The sequence below is a fragment of the Gymnodraco acuticeps genome, unplaced genomic scaffold (genome assembly GCF_902827175.1).
Source record: "Gymnodraco acuticeps unplaced genomic scaffold, fGymAcu1.1, whole genome shotgun sequence".
Lineage (NCBI taxonomy): Eukaryota > Metazoa > Chordata > Actinopteri > Perciformes > Bathydraconidae > Gymnodraco > Gymnodraco acuticeps.
The window spans coordinates 1335659-1358730 of record NW_022991216.1 but is presented as its reverse complement, the minus strand read 5'-3'; the positions used below and the strand labels follow the sequence as shown (position 1 = coordinate 1358730).

Below are 23072 nucleotides of genomic sequence, written 5' to 3'. Positions count from 1 at the left end.
ACACACACACACACACACACACACACACACATGATCAGCAAAGGCCTCTTCAACACCCTCACCATGATCTCCTGCTCCTCTTCTAGATCAGGGAAACTCAACTTGTGAGGAAATGACTGGAAGCCAGGGCCAGATAATAAACAAACATTCATTATATTTATCAGATTACATTAATTAACATTAAAAAGGTCAGTAACTTGTCATAAAATATCAATTGTTTACAGGACACAGGCGTGTTTATGCAATCTGAAGAACATCTGAGTAAAGACCTCTTACTCAGAAATATTTATTGAGATTTTTGATAAATATTAACTAGTCATTTATATATAATGAGTTGATAAAGGCAGATAATAGAACAGCTAGAATTGTCTGATTTAAGAAAACGCCTTATCACACTTTTTTGATATCCAAAATCTAGAATGTTATATATGTTCATATCACATCACAATACCAATATTTTATCGATTTATTGCCCAGCCCAAAAAACAATTCTTATCGTGAATCTGTTTTTTTTCATTTTGAATTGGAAGATGGCCCTAAATTGAGTACCACTTGGTCTTCTTCACCTGTCCATAATCTGTCCCGGTCTCAGCAGGCAGCACTTTGCCCTCGTCTCCATAGTCGAGCCCATCGTAGGTGCCGTACGAGTCTAAATTGCCGTATTCGCTGAGGTGCTCCTCCTTGAACCCATCCAGGTCTGTGTAGTATCCCTCTCCTTCAACACCCAGGCCTGTTCCCGTGGCGATGGAGCCCCCTGCTCCGGTGCCGGCGCTGGCTGATCCCCCTCCGGTGGTGGAAGATCCCCCCGCAGAGGAAGACCCGCCCCCGATAGTGATGGTAGAACTGCTGCTGCCTCCTCCACCTCCTCCACCTGCACTGACATGGTCTGAACTGCTGCTGCCTCCTCCACCTGCACTGACATGGTCTGAACTGCTGCTGCCTCCTCCACCTCCGCTAACATGGACTGAACTGCTGCTGCTGCCTCCTCCATCTCCTCCACCACCACTGACATGGACTGAACTGCTGCTGCCTCCTCCATCTCCTCCACCACCACTGACATGGACTGAACTGCTGCTGCCTCCTCCATCTCCTCCACCACCACTGACATGGTCTGAACTGCTGCTGCCTCCTCCACCACCACCACTGACATGGACTGAACTGCTGCTGCTGCCTCCACCTCCACTGACATGGACGGTACTGGTGGTGTCACCTTCTGCACCAAGGCTATAAGCGTCGTTGGTGCCATAATCATACTCATCACCATAGTCACCAACGGAAGTTGCAACCTATAAAAACACAGATATTGTTAGTAAAATGTCCCATATTTGAAGTATGGGTAACATCCTGTGTATACAAATGACATAACAAAATCAAAAACATTGATTACATTTCTGACCTATTAAAACATGTAGCGTACTGCGCTAATTATTTCCAGAATCTATAACAGTATTTGTATAATTTGTGCATTAAAATGTCAGAAAATACTGAAAAATGCTGTATCTCAAGTCATGGGTGCTTTCTTTAAATGTGAAGTTTTCCAATAATATATGTCCTAAACTCAGGACATATACAAGTCATGTTTAAGAGATGGAACTAAACATCTAAATAGTATAGTAGTAGTAGCAGCAGTATGTCAGTCCAGTAATTGTTTTATCATTACTGTGTAACGATTGAGATTTCCTTAAAGGCATGTTTTTCTTTTCTTAGTGATGGCAATGCTAGAAACATCCACATTGGCTTTGCTTCCCCCATTTGGGTTGGCTGATGATAACATGAGGGAGGGGGCCCAAAGAAGACCCTGCTTACGTATCAAACTCATAATTTCAGGTAGGACTTGCATATGTAACAAAATAAATAATAGGATTTGAAAGCTTATCAGTACATCTATTGGACCTACAGGTCATACATAAACAACGATAAAGTGAGGATGTCAGTGTAGGTAATCAACGTACTGATGTCTTATTGGCGGTCATGGTGATTGAAGATCCTTCTCCACCGGTGACCCGCCTTTCGATGCTGGAGGTTGAACTCAAGTCAATCTTTCCCTCTGCCTCCAGGTCCACCTCGCCCCCGGTGCCGATGCTGCTGCTGGTGATGGTGACCCGTCGGGAGGAGTCTGTATCTGGGGCTGCCGTGGCCTCGTCATAGTAAGTCTCGTAGTTACCGTAGCCATCGTAACTTTCGTAAGGGCTGGTCTCCTCTCCGTCGGCTTCTCCTCCGGCAGTGGCAGTTCCTGTGGAGCTGGATGAAGAGCTGGATGAAGAGCCAACGGATGAGCCAGCGGATGAGCCAGCGGATGATCCAGCTGATGAGCTGCTGGTGATGGAGGTCACTTTGCCGCCGATGGCACCAGAACCCCTCAGAGCCTCCTCCACTTCAGACACCACGCTGTCTTCATCTGCCATCTGTAAGGCATCAACATGGTTACTTTGGAGCATTTGAAGGAGGACTGTACCCAATACTAGGAGTTCCAAGCTCCACATTTTTTTTTCATCTGACTCTTCATCGTTTTAAAAGATGGTAATTCACAGTTACAGATTAATATAAGGCTAATTCAATTGATTAAGTACTATACTATTAGAATAATTGGATTCTAGCTGTGGCTGCATGGGACTGTTTCAGACTTGTGATACAAAACAATTGACATCAATCCATATGTGTTGCCATTTAGCATTTCAAAAGACAAACAAGCTTTCAAGCTTGCCTCACACAACTGAGTCAAGCAGCTGTATTAACAGGGCACACATTTATTTAACCTTAACATTTAGTCTAACCTAAAACGAAATAAATCCCTTTATTTAGGGTTGTGACAAATCATCACTTTTTAAAACCTCCATATAAGCCTTGAATGTGATAAAAGATAACATGCAGCACACAATGTGAAACAATACGACTGTATTGGCGTTAACACATGAAGTCAATATTGGCAATGATATGATGGTAGCCCACCTTGACTTCTTTTGTCGTCTCAGCATCAGATGTTGATTCAAGAGGCTTTCCCTCGGTGTCCTCATAGTAAGGGTACTCGTAATAGTAGCTGTCCTCCTCTGTGTTCTGAAAGAAAGAAACATCACAAGATAAATAACAATAACTATTCATATTAAACACTTGATTATTAGTATCTATGAGATACTTCATAGACTTCATCCACTCTCTAAGGCAACATACATTTTAAAGATGTTTTTAAGATATGGAGTCCTTTAATTAGCTTATAAAAATGTATGGATAACCCCAACCTTCTTACCTCTTTAAACTCTAGAAAATCATAAGCACATACTGTGTGTCTATGTATAGTTATTTTATAACTGCAATTCATGCATTTGGTTAGTATCATATTTTTGATTTGTAAAGTCTGTAATGAATAATATGATATCACTGAGATGATTTTCAAACATGATGCAGTGCTCTGCTGCTGGGCGTGGCTGATAGATGTGTGATGGACTGGCCATCGATCACAATCAGGAATGCTTTCTACTCGTGGAAAACTCACATCGCACCTCCCTGTTGCAACTTGTTACGACTGAATGACAAATTACTCCTCCACTGCTTTCTTAATTAATCAGTCAGACATCTTTAGAGAGAAAGCAGGTCAAGTTCTTGTGTACCTCGCATGCATACTGACAGGCCCCTGGGGCGAGGAAAAGGTCAAGAGGAAGGACTTCCTGTCTATCTTTTAACACTCCTCTGACACACCTTTAATAAGCAAGCAGTGTATTGGTATTCAGATCAGGAAGCGGCGTGGTGCAGGGATGCAGGCTTAGGCAGGCACCACATCATTCCTGAACATTATTAACTAACTGCATAGCCTGATAAGCCCGATCTCTCCAGTCAGCACTTTCCTTTGGCAGAGTGCAGCTCTCCTGTATTAGCCAAGAGGCTCTTATCAGCACAGGATCCTATACTGATCTGATTTTAGTATCACAGACAATTATGGATTAAGGGAAATGTACTTCCTGGAGAAAGGTCAGCCATTGGGACACTTGGTGATTCTCTGGCTGGTTTCTACAATGTCCTGTATGCAAAAATCCACCAAAATGTCCTCTAGTAATGGCCTTCTGTTAACAAATCTGCACTGTAAACCCTAGAGTTAAAACCAACATTAGATGATATAAACGTAAAGAACGGCCTGGTTACTCACATATTCATCGGTGTTGGGGTCCTGGTTCTGAGGCTGGTCGGGCATGGGCACTTCACAATCAGGACTGTAGTGCTCACAGTAGTCATAGGCAGCACGATGGTCTCCTACAATCAATAGCTGCTGGATGTCTCCCTGGAAACCACAAGAAACAGGAAGTCGTGACTCACTGAACGAAGCTACAAGTCATGCATTTAAACAAACAAGCAAACAAATGGAAAAGGGACGGCAGTCTGACACTGGCGGACCCCCGGGGAGAAATGAAAGCGAAATAAACAAATAATGAGGAGGGAGAACATCTGTGAGCAGCATTATCACATGCAGAACAGGCAGGGCTAGAAACTAGGTCAAGCCGGTAGGGGCTACAGGCAGACTAAACGCTGGAGAACTTCGTCCGGGGTCTAAGAGTGTTGTTTTACATCAGAGATGAGCACCAGAGTTTTAAGACAAAAAGCTCACGGACAACAGAGTTGAGTTACAAGAGAACATGGAACAAAGGACTTTATGTAGCTGCAGACGATCACACAAACAAACACACAACCACAGGCTCACACTAACACACACACAAGGTCAGTCTTCAACAGAGGAGGCCAAGATACTAAGATATAGTAGTAATAGTTTAGTTCAAAAATATGTTATTCCAACCAAAAGACATGCATTAAAAATGTGACTTAAGTAAAAGTAAAGTGTTAACTTCAATAAACTTAAAGTACAAAAGGTTAAATTACACATTCTCCACAATGGCCCATTTGAGAATATTGAATAGTATATACTTGTTTAATAATTGTTAATGCAACACTGTTGTCCTAATCCCTCGGATAGCTTGTAGATTTCACCAAGGAACCAATTAAGTTTTATCTTACTCTGTAATAATACATAATACATGTTTTAATAATTTAATTTTTGATAAGCTGTATTATAAATCTGAATCTTCAAACTAAAGCTTTCAAGTCAATGTAGTAAAAAGTGAAATATCTGCCTTTAAGATGTAGAAGTATAAGGTAGAAGGAAATGAAAGCACTTAAGCAAAGTAACTCAAATAAGCACAGTATTTGAGTAAATGTACTTTGTAACTGTCAACTACTGGTCTCAAACTGAATGATGTACAGTATTATGAAAAGTGTATTTAAAAACCACCCCAGATTTGAGGACATGAGTGATTTAGCCTTTAAGCTTATCATGTAAGACGAATGGATGAACTTAGCACATGGGGCACGGAGACATGAGCAGACCTGCAGGTATAGGTAGCTCACCTGATCTGATTTAAAGGGGGTTGTGTGCATAAACTGGGTTGAGGTGAAGGGGGGGAGGAACAGTAGCAGAAGTGAGAGATGTAAAGAAAGAGAGGAAGAGACAAAGATTGATAGAGAAAAGAGCAAGACAGAACAAGAGGGAGAAAAGGAAAGGCTCAGAAGGATCCCCGGGCTACACAGGGAGCCGGGTGTGTGTGTTTGCCAAATGTTTCTCTAGGCCACAGAATGCATATGGCACCAAAACGCTGTACTGTGTCTATCCAAACATGTCCGATCACACACATGATGTCATTCCTCATCAATCAAACCAAACTCAGCTGAAATCAATATATTTTCGAGGGGGTGTGGGAATCATGAAGTGATGCAACCATGAGAGCGGACCACAGCGGAGGAAGTGTTTTCAATTATGACCAAATCTGAAACCTCTCAACATGTCTTTCATACTTAAATTCTCCATGGGTATCTGTCTTGTCTGACAAACTGAAATGGATTGCATTTGTGGTGTAACCAGTGACAGTCCAACATACCACACAGAACTCCCCGTCTCAGATACTTTAATAACGCTAGCAGAACACTCTGATGCTCCATCCTTGGCTCGTAATATTAGAAGGGTGTATGCAGGTTGAAGGCAAACAAATCCCCAAACCTCCTCAGACAGAAAACCTAAAGAAGCCATGACACAAGCCTCTGAGCTATAAGAGCTCCCAGGAAACGTTCGAATGGCTTCCTCTTAGCTAAAGTCGGAAACTGTTAGGAGCCTTTACTCCGTATCAGTCTCCCTTATCCTGGCAGGACTGCGTGTAACAGCTGCACCGAAAGGGGATGATGGGAATTCAGTGTTTGAAATGAGGTCACATTCAATAAGGAATAAGACCTCTGTGCAACAAAACAGCCCTGCAACTGCTTTCCTATTCATATGTCATTCTTCAACTTTATTTTCCTCTAAACTCCTTTTTTACAGCTCCCAGAGCAGCCAGAGGAATGTCAGGATGCTGAAGGACAGATCCTAACTGTACCAAGACGAGATAATTAGTCATACACCTTGGCATTAATGAGAACATCCTCGCAGCACCGAGAGCAGTTTAAAGAAGTGTGACATGTACAAAGTGGAGGAGGCGTGTGCACTGCCTAGAGAAAAGTCCGCTCCTATAAGGATCTTACTGAGGCTTGAACATCTGATGGCTGCTTTTGATTACTAACTCTATAGCCAAAGGCAAAAAGGGAAGAAGGGGTGAGAAGAAGCTGAGTAGGGAATGTGGACCTGGGCTACGTGGATCATTCAGCACCAACAGTTCAAGCCAGCTGCAGTTTTATTTGTGTTAAAAAGGCCTAGACGGCCAGGAGCTGAGAATAAAACCAAATGCAGATGGATAGGCAAAGGAAAGTCAAAAACAACATTTTTCAGCATTCTTGCAACTCAAAATAACACTTTGATTGGAACATTTTGAAATAATGTCCTCACTTCTACTCCTTAGTATGAGTAAAGCTCCAAAGACTCCCATGATGCAACTTCATAGACCCTCCCTGCCTCGTAAAGCTGACACCTTCACACCAGTTTATTTCAATCTGCAGGCTGAAAGCCCAACATGAGCCCCAATAGTACATACATACAAATACTATTATTTGAAAATAGCTTTTGAAAGCATATCAAAAATCATGACAAAATTAATATATTTGATCAACTCCATCACAAAGAGATGAACGCTTATTTTCTTTACACAAAACAGTTTTTTGTGTAAAGTTCATAGAGTACACACGTTCCCATGAAGCTGCACCTTCACAGTAAAACTATTGTCAGAATCCTGATCCACCGTGACCACCACTGAATCTGGTTCTGGTTTCCTTTCTTTGAGCTGCTCTTTCCCCACACATCACTCGATAGATTCTCGTGCCAAACGTTATATAAACTGCTGTTTTACAGATGTAGGGAAGCAGTACATATTCCTAAACTGCGCTCCAGCTGTATGATAGAGCCAAATCTCTCATTTTGTATTCTGGCGCTGATCTGTGAACTCACTCCAGCAGTACATTAAAGCATGAGAAACTTCTCCTTTACTATATATGAGGGGCTACTACTCTATATGTTGATGACAGGAACCCGAACTGCAAGTAATGCGTGTGCAGAGTCAGGGAATGTGATAACACTGATTAGTAAACCCAACACTTAAAAAGAGCTCAATTATAGCTCATTCATCATTTTAGGTCACATCAACGGACCTGATGCGTGAGATGAACTGAAATATATTGTAAAATGATTAAATACAGCGACAGTCGCAAAAACCACTGATCCCACACCCAAACAGAGCACACCCTGGAATTACACAATCACACTCAGACCCCTGGGGGAACCACAAAAGACATGAAATCAGCTTTCATATTTGAGAAGGGACAGCGACATTTTTCTCTCTGGAGCATCATGTGGCGCATCAGAGAGGTGCTTAAGGCAGAGTTTCAGACAATAACAGGGTTGCTGCTGTCAGCGTCTCCCAGGACTCCGCTGAAATACGACTCTTCTCCCGGCCAACGCTCTGCTGGAAAAGTCATTGCCTGTGGCTGTGAGCAACGGCTGAGCTCACTTCACATACTTTTGTGTTAAAGGCACTGTTGAAGACACAGCCCTGAATGAGTTCAGGGCTGCAGATTAGATTACAGAAGCACAACAAAGACTGATCGATAACACTCTTATCTATTCGTTCTTTGTTTCAATAATCAAATGTCACATTAAATGTTTTCCTTTCATTCCCGAACCTCACCCTGCTCGGCCCACACACACACACACACACACACAGATCCTTGCTGGCTGGGTGTTCTGGCTGTGTCCAGGTGGGGGCAGGAGAGTGCTCTAATGTGCATGAAGCCAAACATGTGTCTCAATCTGAACCTGACCCAGGTGATGCAGGGTGGACAGAGTTCATCGTGTGCACTCTTGTGAATACAAATATATGATGGATGGGACGAAAAGCAATATTAATGCAGTTTCAAAATCCCCACAAGATGGATGAATGGTGCGTGTACAAGCTGCTAAAACGTATTAAAATGAACTGCTTGCCTCTTTCTTATACACACACACATAGTTTAAACATGAGGTGAAAGGAACTTAACAAAGGCCTTTTTGATGAGAGGGAAGTTTTTAGGTGATGTCAGGAGACCCCCTGCTGATCCTTTTTGGGGTCACACTTTCTTGGCACAGAGTAGCATAGCATAAACTAAACAGCACAAATCAATGCCCCTAAAAATGCTTCATACCCCCAGAGGGACACCTGATAATGGCTCTGTTGACCTTTTACGCCCCTCACAAGGCGAAGACAACAGCTTAAAAGGAGAAAAACTCAAGTTTAGTTTCTGGATCATATGTCAGCAGAGGAAAGAAGTGGGTAGGAATGCTCCACAAAGCAGGATAAGACTCTGGGAGGTCCGAGCTCTGGCTGCGTTTTAAGGCGAGCTACTTTCACAACATATTTACACAGTCACCCCTGAGCTCTGAGCCAGGCAGCGGTCCCTCTGCCAGCCAGCTCTCGCAGTCCCAGCGCCTGGGCAAACTCCAACTTGACCACAGAAACCAAACAACACATCGAGGAGGTCAGCCCGCCGCTCTGAGGCTATAAATCAGCACGGACACACAGAAACGCACATGGACACATAAACAAAGAAGAAACACCTTTTCTATGTAAGTAAAAACACATATAATATTATGCCTGCAGAGAAATCCCACTCCAACACATTTACAGAATCAAACCTTTACCAGACATCAAGCACATTCTCACCCGCATACACTTTCCCCTCCAGACTGAAGCTAAATCCCAACGCTCAGAGCAGCTGCCAAGAGAAACAGCCCGTCTGCCATCCCTTAACCTTAACCACACCTGCACCTATTCTATGATCTATCCTGTTTTTTTGGAGGCCTCTCCATCATTTAAATCCCAGTGTCCCATCCCCCATCACACTCCCTCCTGTATTACATCTTAAGTCCGCGTCTCCGAGGACTTTGGGCAGCCATATTCACATTTCCCCTTCATTTGGGGTGGTGGTAACCAGAGCGGGCTCGCCTCATCTAACAGACGTAGGTTCGGAGTGTTTGGCTTGGCCATTTGCTGAAATCTACATAAAAAGTGCTGAGGGCACACTTAGGGGCTTGCTGACACAGTAAAGGAACAAGAGGGAATATGGGGCGAAAGACAAACATCTGACATGAGTTAGGGAAATTCTCTTAATTATCCGTGGTGGAAACTTCATCTTCCCTAGGGTGACTGAAGTCTAAGTCCAATTCCTGTCTGAAATGTATAGAGGCAGTGTTTTCTCACAGTCAAGCATGACATATACCCTGGACAAGATAATGCAGACAAATGTAACTGAAGCAATGAACATGAACACTGCATTACAATATGCCATACAGACTGAAATCTGCATTCATCCATTATCATCTAGATCCCAACATCTGGATTACTGTGTGTCTAGACCAGTGTTTCTCAAAGTGGGGGGCACAGGGGCATGACAGGGGGGGCGCAAGAGACCAGGAGGAAAAATCATATAATTTGAAAAATTGATTCGAAAATAATATGACACAGTACAATTACGTCTGGGTCTCTGTTTTTCATTCAAGCTCGGCTCTGTGTGTGTGTGTGTGGAACGAGCCATTTTGTGTGCGTGCACGAGCGTGAGAGAGAGAGAGAGAGCGCACCGGTACCGGAGATCGTTGTTGTTAGCTTCTGGTGCTAGCGAGCTACGCTAACTGATATGAGGAGCTTTTTCAACAACAAAGTGGAGGAGAGTCCTCTCCTGTCAGACTGAGAAGCTCAGGGAACTAAAGGACTCTCTGAGTGTTTAGATAGTTAACTTTAGTCTAAGTTAACTCAGTGGGTCTCAAACTTTTTGGTCACGATTAAAGTAAATAATTATTTCGGAGGCACACATTTATATGATCATTATAGTTATCAAAAAATAAGAGAATAAATGAAAAACAGGTTTGAAATACTATATGACAGTAAGTGATTTGTAAAATATCCATAAAGAAAAAGTAAATCTGTTGTAAACACTTTTTTGCCAAATATCAGCATTTTCTTTCTTTTCATTTTTTTGCACAGATTGCAAAGTGGCAAAGCATTATAACTTATTGTTCTAGCAAAGGGATTGCACAATTGTATTATGTATTTATGTGTTTGAGCACACAGACTTATGGAGCATTGTTTTATTATCACTTTATTTATTTTTTTGAAAGGAATGCTCACGTTCATATTGATGTATTTTTAATAAATGTTAACTTGGCCCATTACGTGACTATTTGTGTTGGGGGGGGCCCGACTTTTTTTTTTCGGGGGGCCTGGTCTAGACCGAGCTTGGAAAGACTGAAGTTCGCAGATTCTCCACTGACTGACTGTGGGGAAACTGCAGTTTGACAGAAAAAACATACACATTTGCACTTAAAACTGCGGCAAAATAAACTTGCAGGTTTATTAGGCATGCCTAAGTAAAACTAACAGTTCTGCAGTAAATACGACCAACATCAAGATTGTAATGTTAACCCTAACCCTAAAAAATGCTTGTCAGGACTGTCTGCTTGGGATCAGATATAATGTACCGAGATAATTGTTAGTGCTTCATGGTAACAGGTCCTAAATACCCCTTTATTTTATAATGAGACCAAAGCATGGCATCAAATATCCAGGTCTCCTCTTAAGGAGCTGTATGAGAGAAACATAACCCATCTTTTAACGATTCAATAGTTACTGTTGCTAACCCTAACCGTATCCCTAACATGAAGGAGGCCAGGCACATTTGTTCACTGATTTTAAAACGTTAGTAAAGCTATTAAGTGTAGCTAAAAAATAAAATAAAACAGATGCCTATTCAAGACCTTGAAACATCAATAAAACCGATTTAACCACGACCTCAGAACTGGGCCAAAATGGGCTCAAATGGGTTTCTGAATTTGTAAAATCTTCTGGAAATATGGAAAGTGCTGTTAACTTCCTTACAAACAGTCAAGATGTGAATCAAGAGAGCATCTCCAGTTGAAAACATGTAAACCTTACACGACTGAAACATGTAAACTGTAAATAAGAGACGCTGAGTGAACGGCAGGAACATAGGAACTAAAGTCCTGAGGTGAAGACGAGGAAACAGGATGTGTAAAACTCATCATGCCATCACAGTATTAAACTCTTAACGAGCATCTAGCGCATGTTTACTACTTTTTCCTGGCTCAGGTTGCATTATGGGAGCCACACAACTCGCTTCATCGCAGCCCTGTTAAAGGCCCCTCAGCCATTACTCTTATCATACAGCCTTGAACACCCCCACTCATTCCATCTTCCATCCATGCTTTCTGAAACGCATCATACTTTCCTAACTATCCTCCCCGAATGACCACGACCAAACCAACATACATGCACCCACCCCCACCCTTACCTCCCCCCCTTGTTCAGACCATCAGCCTATCAGCGGATACCAAGGAAACCTCTAGGTGATGTCATGCGGTACGGTTTCTGTTCCAACACTGACATCAGTGTGGAGAGAGCTCCTCATTCTTTCCAGAGTATGACCCAAAACGTTTGGCTCCCCTTCCGGAACCTGCTGCTCCAGCTTCCCCGCTCCTCCACATTCACCCTGTCCTGAACATCATGTTCTTCTCATCCTCTCTGATCCAAACTCTATCATTTGCCAAATTCTCTGACAAAAACTACACTATATGACCGCACATTAAGGGTTGGGCAATATATTGATAATAAATCAGTATTTGGATATATAGGGTAAAACTACATTAGTGTTTTTTTCAGTTTTTAATGAGGACAAATTCTGCTCATTTTCAGGTTCATATCAGTATGTGGTGTCTCTACTGGGACATGTCTCCAGGCTTTAATGTTCAAAAAGCTCTTTATTTGTCTCGTACTGCCTGTGCTGCAGCACCTCTTTTCACCCTCTGTCTGAAACCAGAGCCCAGTCTGCTCTGATTGGTTAGCTGGCCGGCTCTGTTGTGATTGGTCAACAGCTCAGAGATGTCACGCCCCTTAGCCTATCAAGTACAATGTGTTGGAGCGCTAGCCAATAGAAGCGCAATCTGACTGTTCCAGCTGCCATATTACTGCTGATTATTTATCAAACACTTGTGAAAAGCATCACTGGAAACCATTACAATATCGTATTTGACAGAATTATCGTGATTATTACCATATTTCCCAGCCCTGCCCACATTCATACTGGACTCAGATACTTTAGCTCTGCTCTGGTTGCAACAATGGAGGCCGGACAAGAAGTGCTGTGTTTGCACAGCTCCACCTCGGCAACCTCGATTCACTCCAGGTCCCCTGTGGTCCCCCCCGAGTGAGGCCAAGTGCTCCATCTGCCCCCGTTTGTGTTCCCTCAAACCAGTCACAGTCATTTATTTCACTGAATGCTACTTAGAACCGAGGGATTGGCAGTAAATTATCTCAGATTTCTCTTGGCACACTCGGGGGGAAGCAACACAGATATCATGGGACACATTCTGCAGATGGACTGTGTAATGCACACCATAAACTCTGAACAGCCATGAAAATACACTGGAAATACACACAAGCTTTCAACATCCACCCTACAGTCATCAAGAGCACAAAATACATTAGCTGAACTTTAATAAAGATACCGGTTCTTAATGACTGATTTTAACATGCGCATTACAGTCATTATGAAGATGTAATGACTATTTGATTTGCAACAGATGAGCGTTTTACCAGGTAAAATACCTGTCGTCTTATATAATCATCACCTTAATTATCTTCATAGTCTTTACTGGCACACGCTACAGTACTCTTATTCAAGCTACAGAGAAAAAAATTACATTATGGTACTTATAGCGGGTAGACGCTTTCTCTGTGGCCACAATAACCATGGCAGGAACCAAACCACAAACCACCTCAGCACACAGTAAGTACTACATGCCTCCTGACTGCTGTATGTACAGAGAAGGCCCAGACTCCTGTAAGGAACTTAAGACGGAAAAACACACTATTTACATTTGATATATCAGATTAAGTGTCCCTCCTTCTTTCTTTTCTTTTAAATCCTTTACTTTTTTTTAGGGATATTTCTTTCTTACTTCTTGTGCATGGTTACTTTTATCACTCAAAAAGGGAAACGTGTGAGAAATCATATCAAAATGTACTATCCAAGAGTGTTTTTTCCCCTTTTTCATTATGTGAGATTGTAGTCTCTTGAGTCAGCTAAATTAATTGGCGTCCTGGAGAATTTCTATATGTTTTGTTTAGTGTGTTTTCATGCTCTCCCCTTATTGGTGGTAACTGAGTCTGGCAAAAGTCAACATGGGATCTGACTCAACTACAGAGGGGAGAAGGGAGTAAGAGGAGGAAGGGAGCCTGAGCATAATTTGGAAACTATGTGGCATATTTTCCATTTTCAGCACGCACTGGAGCCTGTCCTGTCTCCCAACTGGCAGACACACAGAAGGAGGGCTTTTAACATCTCACACTAAATATATGTCTGTTCCCACGGTAACTATTGGACTGTTACCACAGTTCTGATGGCTGTCAGAAATGAAATCACGGCAGGATTTCCGGATAAATGCAACACATCTCATTAAAGAGTCAACATCTTCCATAGAATGCCAACATAATCCATGCATTATAAAAGAGTTCCTTGCTTCACTCATGAACCACATCTAACACTGTTCTGAAAGGAAACACATACAGTACAGTATATGCCGTCATTTTGTTCAATCTGGCTTTGTTTGCAGGGCTATGATTAATAGTTTTGAGAGAGAACACAAAGTGAAGTTTTAGTTTTATATCCAGTCATATATCAATCGCCCCTATGGCTTGGCGGACCAACTTTAGGGATTTTGGGGGTGGTGATGTCATATTTCATGCTTTTTGTTCGTTTTCGCAGTGCAGCAGGGAGGTTAAAGGTCAGCTGGCTCAGCATCAGTCACATCAGTCAGCCTCTGTTACTAATTATTATTGAGGGCCTCAGCCTCACAGACTAATCCCCCTTTAAACAAGCACAACACTGACGGGACAAAGACAATACTATTCCTTGTGCCTCTCTGTGTGTGTTGTGGTGTGTGTGTGTGTGTGTGTGTGTGTGTGTGTGTGTGTGTGTGTGTGTGTGTGTGTGTGTGTGTGTGTGTGTGTGTGTGTGTGTGGTGTGTGTGTGTGTGTGTGTGTGTGTGTGTGTGTGTGTGTGTCCTTCATATGGGGTCATGTTAGAAAGCCATAAATATCCAAACGAAAGCTATGCAAACTAACTCTTTCTCGCACTACGTTTTTCATGTTGAGATGCACATAAGTTATCTCTGAGTATTATACTCCCTGAACGCTTCCTGTCAGATTAACATTTTTCTTACTTCTCCAGCCACAAAGCACACATAAAGAGAGGGGAAAAGAAGAAGGAAAGCCCTTATTCTGATAATGAAATCCTGTCATCGCTGGCTTAATCCTCTGTAAACAAAAAATGTTGCAGGGAATTCAGTGGGAAATAAAATCAGACAGAAAACCACAAACAGAAATTAAAATGTTTGACTTAAAGTGCTTTGTTGCCAAAATAACTCAAAACGTCTTCAACAACAGATGCACAGTGCACACAAATGCAGCACAGTTGGAAACAAAACATGATTAAGGGACATTTTGTTTTTGTGTGGAAAATGTGGAATATGTTGCACCTTAAATTAAATATGATTTACGATTGTGTGCATGTGAATGGGTGGGAGGCAGAGTTTGGGGGATGAGGATGTGGACACTACCACAACCCCCTTTCTGTGCGCCATGAGACGCATAACGTGGATTTGGGATGACCATCATTTGCACCACAGCCACATGTGTTGGTACTGGAGTTAGAATAAAGCATCATTTGCTTTATCTCATTCTCTTAACGACTTTAAATCAAATGAAGTTGGCCAGAGAATCGTCGAGAATGGACTTGTTAAGTACAGCCTTTGAAAATAGCCGATAGCGAGGTGAAACATTGCATCACTTCTCATAGTCTTAATTCAATTCAATCATCACACACACACACACACACACACACACGTACCAAATGGACACAGTTGAGTGGTAACTAGTGTGCATCTGGTACGAATAAAACGTACTCATGTTACAAAAAGTTCTTAATGGTGCAATCATAGAATAAGTTATAAAGTTAAACAATGAAAACCATGTAGATTTGGAGTTAAAGTATAATGCCTACCTCGAAGACTTCTTCATCAAGTATTCTAGTTCCAAAAACTACAATTCCCTTGGTATCGATGATGGGGTGGGGGCTTCGGAGTAGCTTCTGGGTGGTCTTCTTTTTACAGTCCAGAATGAGGGTGATGGTCTGCTTGTGCACACTGATGGCCACTCGATGCCATCTGAAAAGGAAAGTGAAGTTCATTCACACACTTACTGGGTTACATACTGCCCACTCACACACTGTCAAGAGTCCCTTTTGTGTTGGGCCTCTTGTTCAAATTCAAATATATCCCTTCTGTTTTCTGAAGTGCAATTGAATCTCATTTCCCTTTGCTAAAGGGAGCTCTGCAGATTTTCTGCTGGCTTTGTATGGTGTATTGTGGGGGGTTTGTTCAAATGAAGGATGCTCGGCTTCTCTCAGGCACCCTGAGCTCCTGAAAATCGTTTTGGGATGGGATTTACAGTTTCCCTTTTTAATCCCGTTTTATAGGCGAAACTAATTCTACACTGGGCCTTCAAGGAGAAGATTTGAAGGCAATGCAATCCATATTAAGTATAGGGTGATAAATGTACTATTTTCCAAGTAAACACTGACAATATTGCATTTTACAAATCCGTATAAAAGGGGAAATAAGGCCAGGTGCTGCTTACAATCCTAACCAAAGTCTAACAAATCCACATGAACTTTGTTTGGAGAAAATACAAAATGCTGGGTTTAATATGAATATAAAAGAGTACTGTGTTTGATGTTCGTCAAGTCGGAGACGAGTGCACCTACTTTCCGTCAGCCAGGTTGACTCCTCTGAAGAGGGGGTAGTCCTCAGGGCTGGGTTTGCCTGTGTGGTCCTCGTACAGGAACACCGGAGAACGGCCCACCTCCAACCCGAGCTGCTGGATGCCCTGCTCATTGTACACAGACAGCAGGAAGGACTGGCTGCCCTTCTTAGGCTTCACTGTGGCCAAGATGGAAAAGTCCTCCGGGAACACATCACCTGGCAGGAGGGACGGCGGGGTGGAAAGAAAGGTTTTGGAGAGTTATAAGTAGCAGTAACTATTCATCATCATAGGTCGAATGGAATACTACGGTTGTGTTCAGGTTGTTGTAACCCTATTGTAATTTTAAGAGACAGATTGTGCTCATCGTTGTCAAAAGGGAGTATGAAATGTATTAGTGTTACTCCCAATTACAAAAAGCAGATGATTTAGATTGGAAAAATCTGGAAGATGTGCTTTGAGCACTGTAAGGGAACACAAGCGATTTGTGGAGCGTCCAAAAAACAGGATTAATCTGAACTGGATGGCTGGCAGGCTACAGGCTGGTCAGAGGATAGAAAAACAAAAGTTAGACGCAGAAGAGAAGGAGTGGAGCCTTTCCAGCACAGGATGAGAAGCATAATGACAAAAGCATGTGATCCTGGGAGACGGTCGAACTATCCTTCAAACCCCTCCTCCCGCCTCGCTCTTCTCCTACAGCTGATCGATCTAACAGATACTGAGGGGCTTCAGCAAAGGTGGGGAGATGAGTAAAAAGTAGTACAAAATGTACAGGAAAAAGCGATTTAGGCACAAATGTATGGGAATGGGAATACCAATGGTAATTTGGTAATGAAACGCATACAAGTTGCAGAAAGACACATGAGAAGGACATGTTTTCGTCCATCTGCATGTCTCCCCTGCACAGCCTCAGCCATTTCCTCCATTTTGCTAATGTGTTGGGCACATCTGCCAGACAGATTCCCTTAGTGGGGTGTTCTCATCGCCCCAGAAAGAGGGCGGTCTTTTCCAACCACTCGAGGAGACTGTTGCTCGCTAGTGTTTAGGACATACATTCACTTGAAGCAAACAGAGCTTTCTGATCTTTAAGTTTGGAAAAAAAACTGAGGCAATCTGGCTTTTAACTCCACTTTTGTTAAGAGAAACCAACTGTCTGGATTATATTGAACAAATCCAAAGAAACCACTGTGATTCCAGTCGCAGATCTTAGCCGTGCAGAGCAGAGATTTCCAGGCGGCCGGAAAAGAGAGGCTGGGTTTTGTGGCTTTGGTGGTTTTGTAGCACCTCATGCAGCCATCAAACCCCCTTACCCTGTCGCCATCTACAGAATAATAGGAGACAGACTGGAAAATGTTGAATTAGAATAACTAGCCAGTCAGAGGATGAGGAGAAAAATACATTTCAGCGAGAATGCAATGGTGGAAATGTGAAGTGTGGAAAAGGAAATTCATTTTGGCTCCATCATCTGCTCACTTTCGTCTTTCAGTTCTCATTGTCTTTGACTCAGTCAGCATCTGTCTGCTTGCCTTCCGGTCTCTAATACCACCATTTCCATTACACTGCCTTGTCTTCCTGCCTTTTTTGTTAGGATTCCTTCGTTAATGTCAGGCATCAAACCACATCATGCACATGCCTTGGTAGTGTACTCCCTTTGGAATTCAGCTTGGCATCATATGAGAAAGATTGCTTTAATTGACAGATGCTTCGACAGGATGCTGTAAAGCAGACATCAAGGGAGGGAGACCACAATAAAAAGAAGATCAGAGACGTATAACCCTTCAAAAACGGTGATGGAGGAGTGTGAAGACGGATGCCCGAAGTCATAAAAAGGCAGAATATTCTTAATTTGAAATGCAGAAAAAGGACAGTGGGGAATAAAGAAACTAGTTTGTCGCTTATTTCCTGTTGCATGAGCAAATGTCTGTCGGAGGCAATGACTCAGCGCTGGCTCAGGACAGGCTGTTTGTGGAGGTCAAGGGTCAGCTGGGGCCGAAAGGGACACCATGGGATAGAGGGAGTCGAGGGAGGAATGACAGAAGAACGACTAATTGGGAGACACGACTTTATTGTATCCGTCAAAGATGACATGTTTCCCACTCAGTTTGTTTATCTCTTGTTTTGTTCTGGTTTGTTTGCCCGTCTGGGCCAAGGAAGAAAACATCAAATGCTGTATCCAATGACCCAGGCGGATACATGGAATTATGTTTCGGCTGTTTTGATTTGTTTTGGTAAACATCATTGTCTGTGAATTGAATTAAAGTTGTATTTACACAGCAGGGTTTCTCATTTGTGGATTGATGTCCTGGCATCCCTGCCATCACAGGAAGACTGACATTCCCTAAAAGAACCTCCACCTGAGAAGAGGAGGCTTAAAGAAGGGGGTTTTTAAAAAAAAAAGAGGTTGAGAAGAGAGAGATAATCCTGTCTAGTGTCTGTGACCCTTCCTCTTTACTCTCTCCTCAGGACCTCATGGAAAAGTGGGCTGGGGGGGGGGTTAGAAAAAGCTCGGGTTTCTCTGGAATGTGTCTCTCAACCAGGCTGCCAGATGAGAGATACTTCATTCCTCATTGAGTGTGTGTATGTGTTAGTGGAGAGGCTGTGGAGCCAGAAGTCCTGAGAGTTTACCCTGGCAGCACCATCATCATCATCATCATCATCATCATCATCATCATCATCATCATCATCATCATCATCATCAGTGTCGGACTAAAAAGGCCTGGGAAAGAACACAAGCCCAGACATCTCGACCCGCCGATCAGGCATGACCCCGCAATTTCCTCCAGATTAAGTAACCAATTAAAGTTGTGTTTTATTTTGATAAAGTGTCTAAATTCTGATACGGCTAGCTTCTATTTCCGTTGGACTTTTTTTGGAGGAAGAACTCAAGCTTAAGCATTGATGGAGAGTTAGATTTGTACAGGTTAAATGAGACAAAGGGAGTGGTTTCCTGATTTCACACTGGAGGCCTCTGACATCTAAATGATTCTTCTTCATTTATCAAACTTGACATCATCTCTAAAAACGCCTGCAACGTCAGGGAGGGGCAGCACTACAGCTGATCCCCTCCCCCATCTGTCAGTGTGCATACAGGCAGGTAAATGGGGTAGAAAGTTGTGTGTCCTGTAATTGGTCATTCAGTCATCGCTGTGTCCAAATCTCTCCTTCTGTATGGAGACGCAGCATTCCAGTGGGATTGCACATTGCTGCAGAGACAACAAGTGGACCTGTTTGCGTGCGAAAAAAGGGAGAAACGAGGACAAAGAGAGAGGAAGATGGATGTGTGGGACCTGCATAACGTGGGTGGTTGAAAGGTAGCGCTCAAGTTTAAGGCCAAAATACCTAAAGGTAAACTCAACATCTTCGTTCTATTGAGGTTATCGAATGAAGCTCAACATGTTTGATGACGTCATTACCTTTTTTTTTTACGAGTGCATAATACTACAGTATTATCCAAAGCAAACTACTGGGATGTGCATTTGCTACAATAACTAAAACATTGATTGGTTATCTCGCTTAGGCAACATTTTCTTTATCATGCATCTTCCCCATCTAAATGTCATTCAGAATCCCATCATTGTAAACATATTCTTATAATTGTGTCTTCTGTAATTAAAAACTGAATTTCTAATTATATGCATGTCATTTTTCTGGGTTTTGTGCAACATCTCTTAAATAGAAAGCCAAATTTAGGCCAGGTTTTCAATGAGTTTCTACGATATCAAATACAGGCACCAATATTGCTTTTACAGCGTGTGCCAAGCCATTTGAACCTCATAGGCGGCAGCAGAGTGCCCTCACTGAGGGTCCGCTGCCATCCAACCACAGCAGTCCAAACCACAAGTCTGAATGCCAAACCCCATTCAGGGAAAATATAAAAACCACTGCATACAACCACTTATCTGTATGTACTAATTATGACATGAATAAAAACGTTCCTGCTTGAATTTTCAAAGCTAGAATAGATTTTGTTTATGGTAAAGTACTTGTGATTTATCATAGATATATATACAGTGGGCTTTTCTAGAAGAGAACCGTCTATTGAGACGTGGGAAGTGAGTGTTATGAAGTTAGTGAGGGCAGACGGCTTCATTTCCTCACTTCTCCTTCACATCGTAAATGTAAGAAAGGACTCCTCTGTGTTCAGTGCCTCAGTAGTTTGAAATGAATCATCCCTTCCACATGCTTGCCTAATGATTGCATGTCTGCACTTGCTCTTTTCCAGCACATCATCACAGACCGTCTGTGGTTACGGGGGTCACGGGCCTGTGTGTTCTCAAATCAGAGCTGCAGTGGCTTTTATTACCGACATTATAGCCATAACGAAACAAGCACGTTTGCATTCCTTTGTTTTCTATATGTGGCATTTGTCTAACCTTTAGGAGGCAGGGTGCTGGGATGATCATTTAGGCGAATTATACCTCCAGGCTCCGGGCCAAAGTCATAACTCAGTGCAAAGTTAAGAGGGAAAAACAGATGGATAAAATGATCTCACAAGTTTTGCTGCCCTCTGGAACATATTAGCCGTGCATTTTCTTAATGTTGAGGCGATGGAGGGATATTACAAGTAGATTGTTTCGCCGTTATTCTGTTTGCACTCAAGACTTTTTGGTGCCTGCTGAACTCCTCATCTTAGCTTTGTTTTCTGCAGACTGTTATTTCAGATGATCCAGAGTAGCATGAGTGTAATTACAGCGTGTGTATCTAAACAGAGACTCAATATGGGCTCTGCTGTTCCACGCTTCAAAGTGAACAGTATGTGTTTGATTGGAGAGCATGATAGGACACGCAGGCCACATGAGCTCCGTGGCTCTATTTTAAGCCATAAAGAAGAGCCATGGCACGGATCAAAGTTCCTCTGAGGCCAACGCAGCATCCCCACAGACTTTGTGGGAGATTAGCTCACAGGAAGGTTATTATTTCCTCCTCTTTTCTGCATCAAGACCACATCACTGCTCCTTTATTTGATTTCTTTATGCTGCTGGACAACCAATCATTTCAGAAGTTGGTTGTCTGGGGTTGGGGAATTATGGTTTTGAATTGAAAGAAAAGCAAACAGAAAATGGAGCCTCATCAGACAAAAGGGAGAAAAACAGTGTGAGGAGAAATGATAGAGGGAAACATGAAGGCGCTGAGGGAAAATAAAGAGAGGAGGGAGAGGAGCAAAAGAGGGAGGAGAGAGAGGAACGTTCTTCTGCTGCTCCATAAAGCAGAAACCCAGAGCCACGTCAGCACAATAGAACGAGGCAAAAGTGGAACCCTAGACTTCCCTCCCCTCTACCACCCCTCTTTTCACTGCTTTTCCATCAGCTCCTCCTACAGCACCGAATATTACAGGGCTGGATTTCTCCTGCATCTAGTGCACATTTTCAAGGGGGGAATTATAGCGCATTATCTTTATCCATCCCTAAATTATGTTCACATTTGAATGTGTGTGACAAAGCAACTGGATTACGTTATTTACCAGAATTGTCCAGATGGTTTCCAGTAAAAGATACAGTTTTGAAAAAAGCATGTTGACAGCGGAGTAAAAAATGTAAAAGCAAACCTAGCCTTTCCATAAAGGAAGGTTCACCAGTGATGATTGGAGAAGTAGTACAACAATGATTTGAGATGGTTGGATTGAAAAATAAATGCTTTTAGAAACAGAACGATATATTAGTCGTATTCATTCTTTGATTTGTGTCGGACACTTACCTGGATACAGCTGTTGGGTGGGGGCGCTCAGCTGGGCGTCTTTGGAGACTCTGTAGGCGACATCGGGTCCTTGTGTTGACCTCCGATGTGAGCAGAGACCCGTTGTTTTTAGAACACCCTCGGGTAAACTGTGAAAATCTAAAATCTTCAAGAGGTCTGCGGGTTCCACTGCAAAGAGGGGAAAGAGACAAAAAGGTTCTTAGATTTGCCATTGGGTTATCATAACACATTCCATAGCACACATTGCTAGATATTCGGTCCATATAGAAAATAATGTTGTACACAAATATAGTTAGACAGCTTTGTTTATCAAACAAGCCTTGATAATGATAATTTCCTCTATTTTTGGACTTTTGCTGACTCATAAGAATGCTCACTCAGCAGGAGAGCTCACTTTTGTGGTCCAGAAAGATTTGAGTTATCCATTTAGACACTAAACAGAGATGTGCCCATTTCTAGGTCGCCATGATCACGGGTTGCAGCGGCAGCAAAACCCATCTTTCATCCATGGCTAAATCCACCGCTGCCTCCCTTTGGCCACAAGCGTGCAATTAGCACACTTTCAGGCCGGGCGTCCCGACTGAGACCGGGCCACCACAGGACTACACTGGGTCAGAACAATGTGAAATGGGGTTTGACCCTAGGACCGCACCCGCGCATGCCAAAACTACCCAGGACAAACAGCTGTTTCTGCAGCCAGACGCGCACACAACAAGCTTCACATAACAGACTGTAGCATCGAGCCTTGTCCCAGAGAGCTGTGCAGAAAAGGACCCTGGGTCGGTTCTATAGGGACGTTGACATAGGGGACTGTCAGGGGTCTATAAAGGAGGGCAAACACTAAAGTGAGGAAGCAGACACAACAGCAGGATTTTATGGCACGTAAGTTTAGAGTAAAAAACAAAGGGAAGTAGGCTGTGGAATTCTGCTGGATGGCCAAAGGCAACCCCGTAGCAAGTCAAAAGGACACACACACAGGTACAGAAGTCCCAGTGTCAGGCTACAAAGACCACACACACCGTTCAGAAGAGAGAAAAAAAACGTTCAATAGCCCCATCC

At 42.8% G+C, this 23072-nt stretch overlaps 1 protein-coding gene across 10 annotated transcripts in view; it reads right to left on the bottom strand.

The window, feature by feature from the left end:
- The window catches only part of col5a1 (procollagen, type V, alpha 1), a 79172-nt gene that overhangs the window by 38672 nt on the left and 17428 nt on the right, over window positions 1-23072 (bottom strand). For 2 of the 10 annotated variants that reach the window (XM_034239032.1, XM_034239031.1), the window contains exons 2-8: window positions 22014-22181; window positions 16324-16537; window positions 15562-15724; window positions 4139-4270; window positions 2950-3054; window positions 1953-2405; window positions 567-1286 (exon numbers count right to left, since the gene is read on the bottom strand). In XM_034239032.1, coding sequence (XP_034094923.1) covers window positions 567-1286; window positions 1953-2405; window positions 2950-3054; window positions 4139-4270; window positions 15562-15724; window positions 16324-16537; window positions 22014-22181 — 1955 coding nt within the window. The remainder of the gene's footprint in view (window positions 1-566; window positions 1287-1952; window positions 2406-2949; window positions 3055-4138; window positions 4271-15561; window positions 15725-16323; window positions 16538-22013; window positions 22182-23072) is intronic. The other 8 variants (XM_034239037.1, XM_034239034.1, XM_034239033.1 and 5 more) reach the window with 8 other exon arrangements.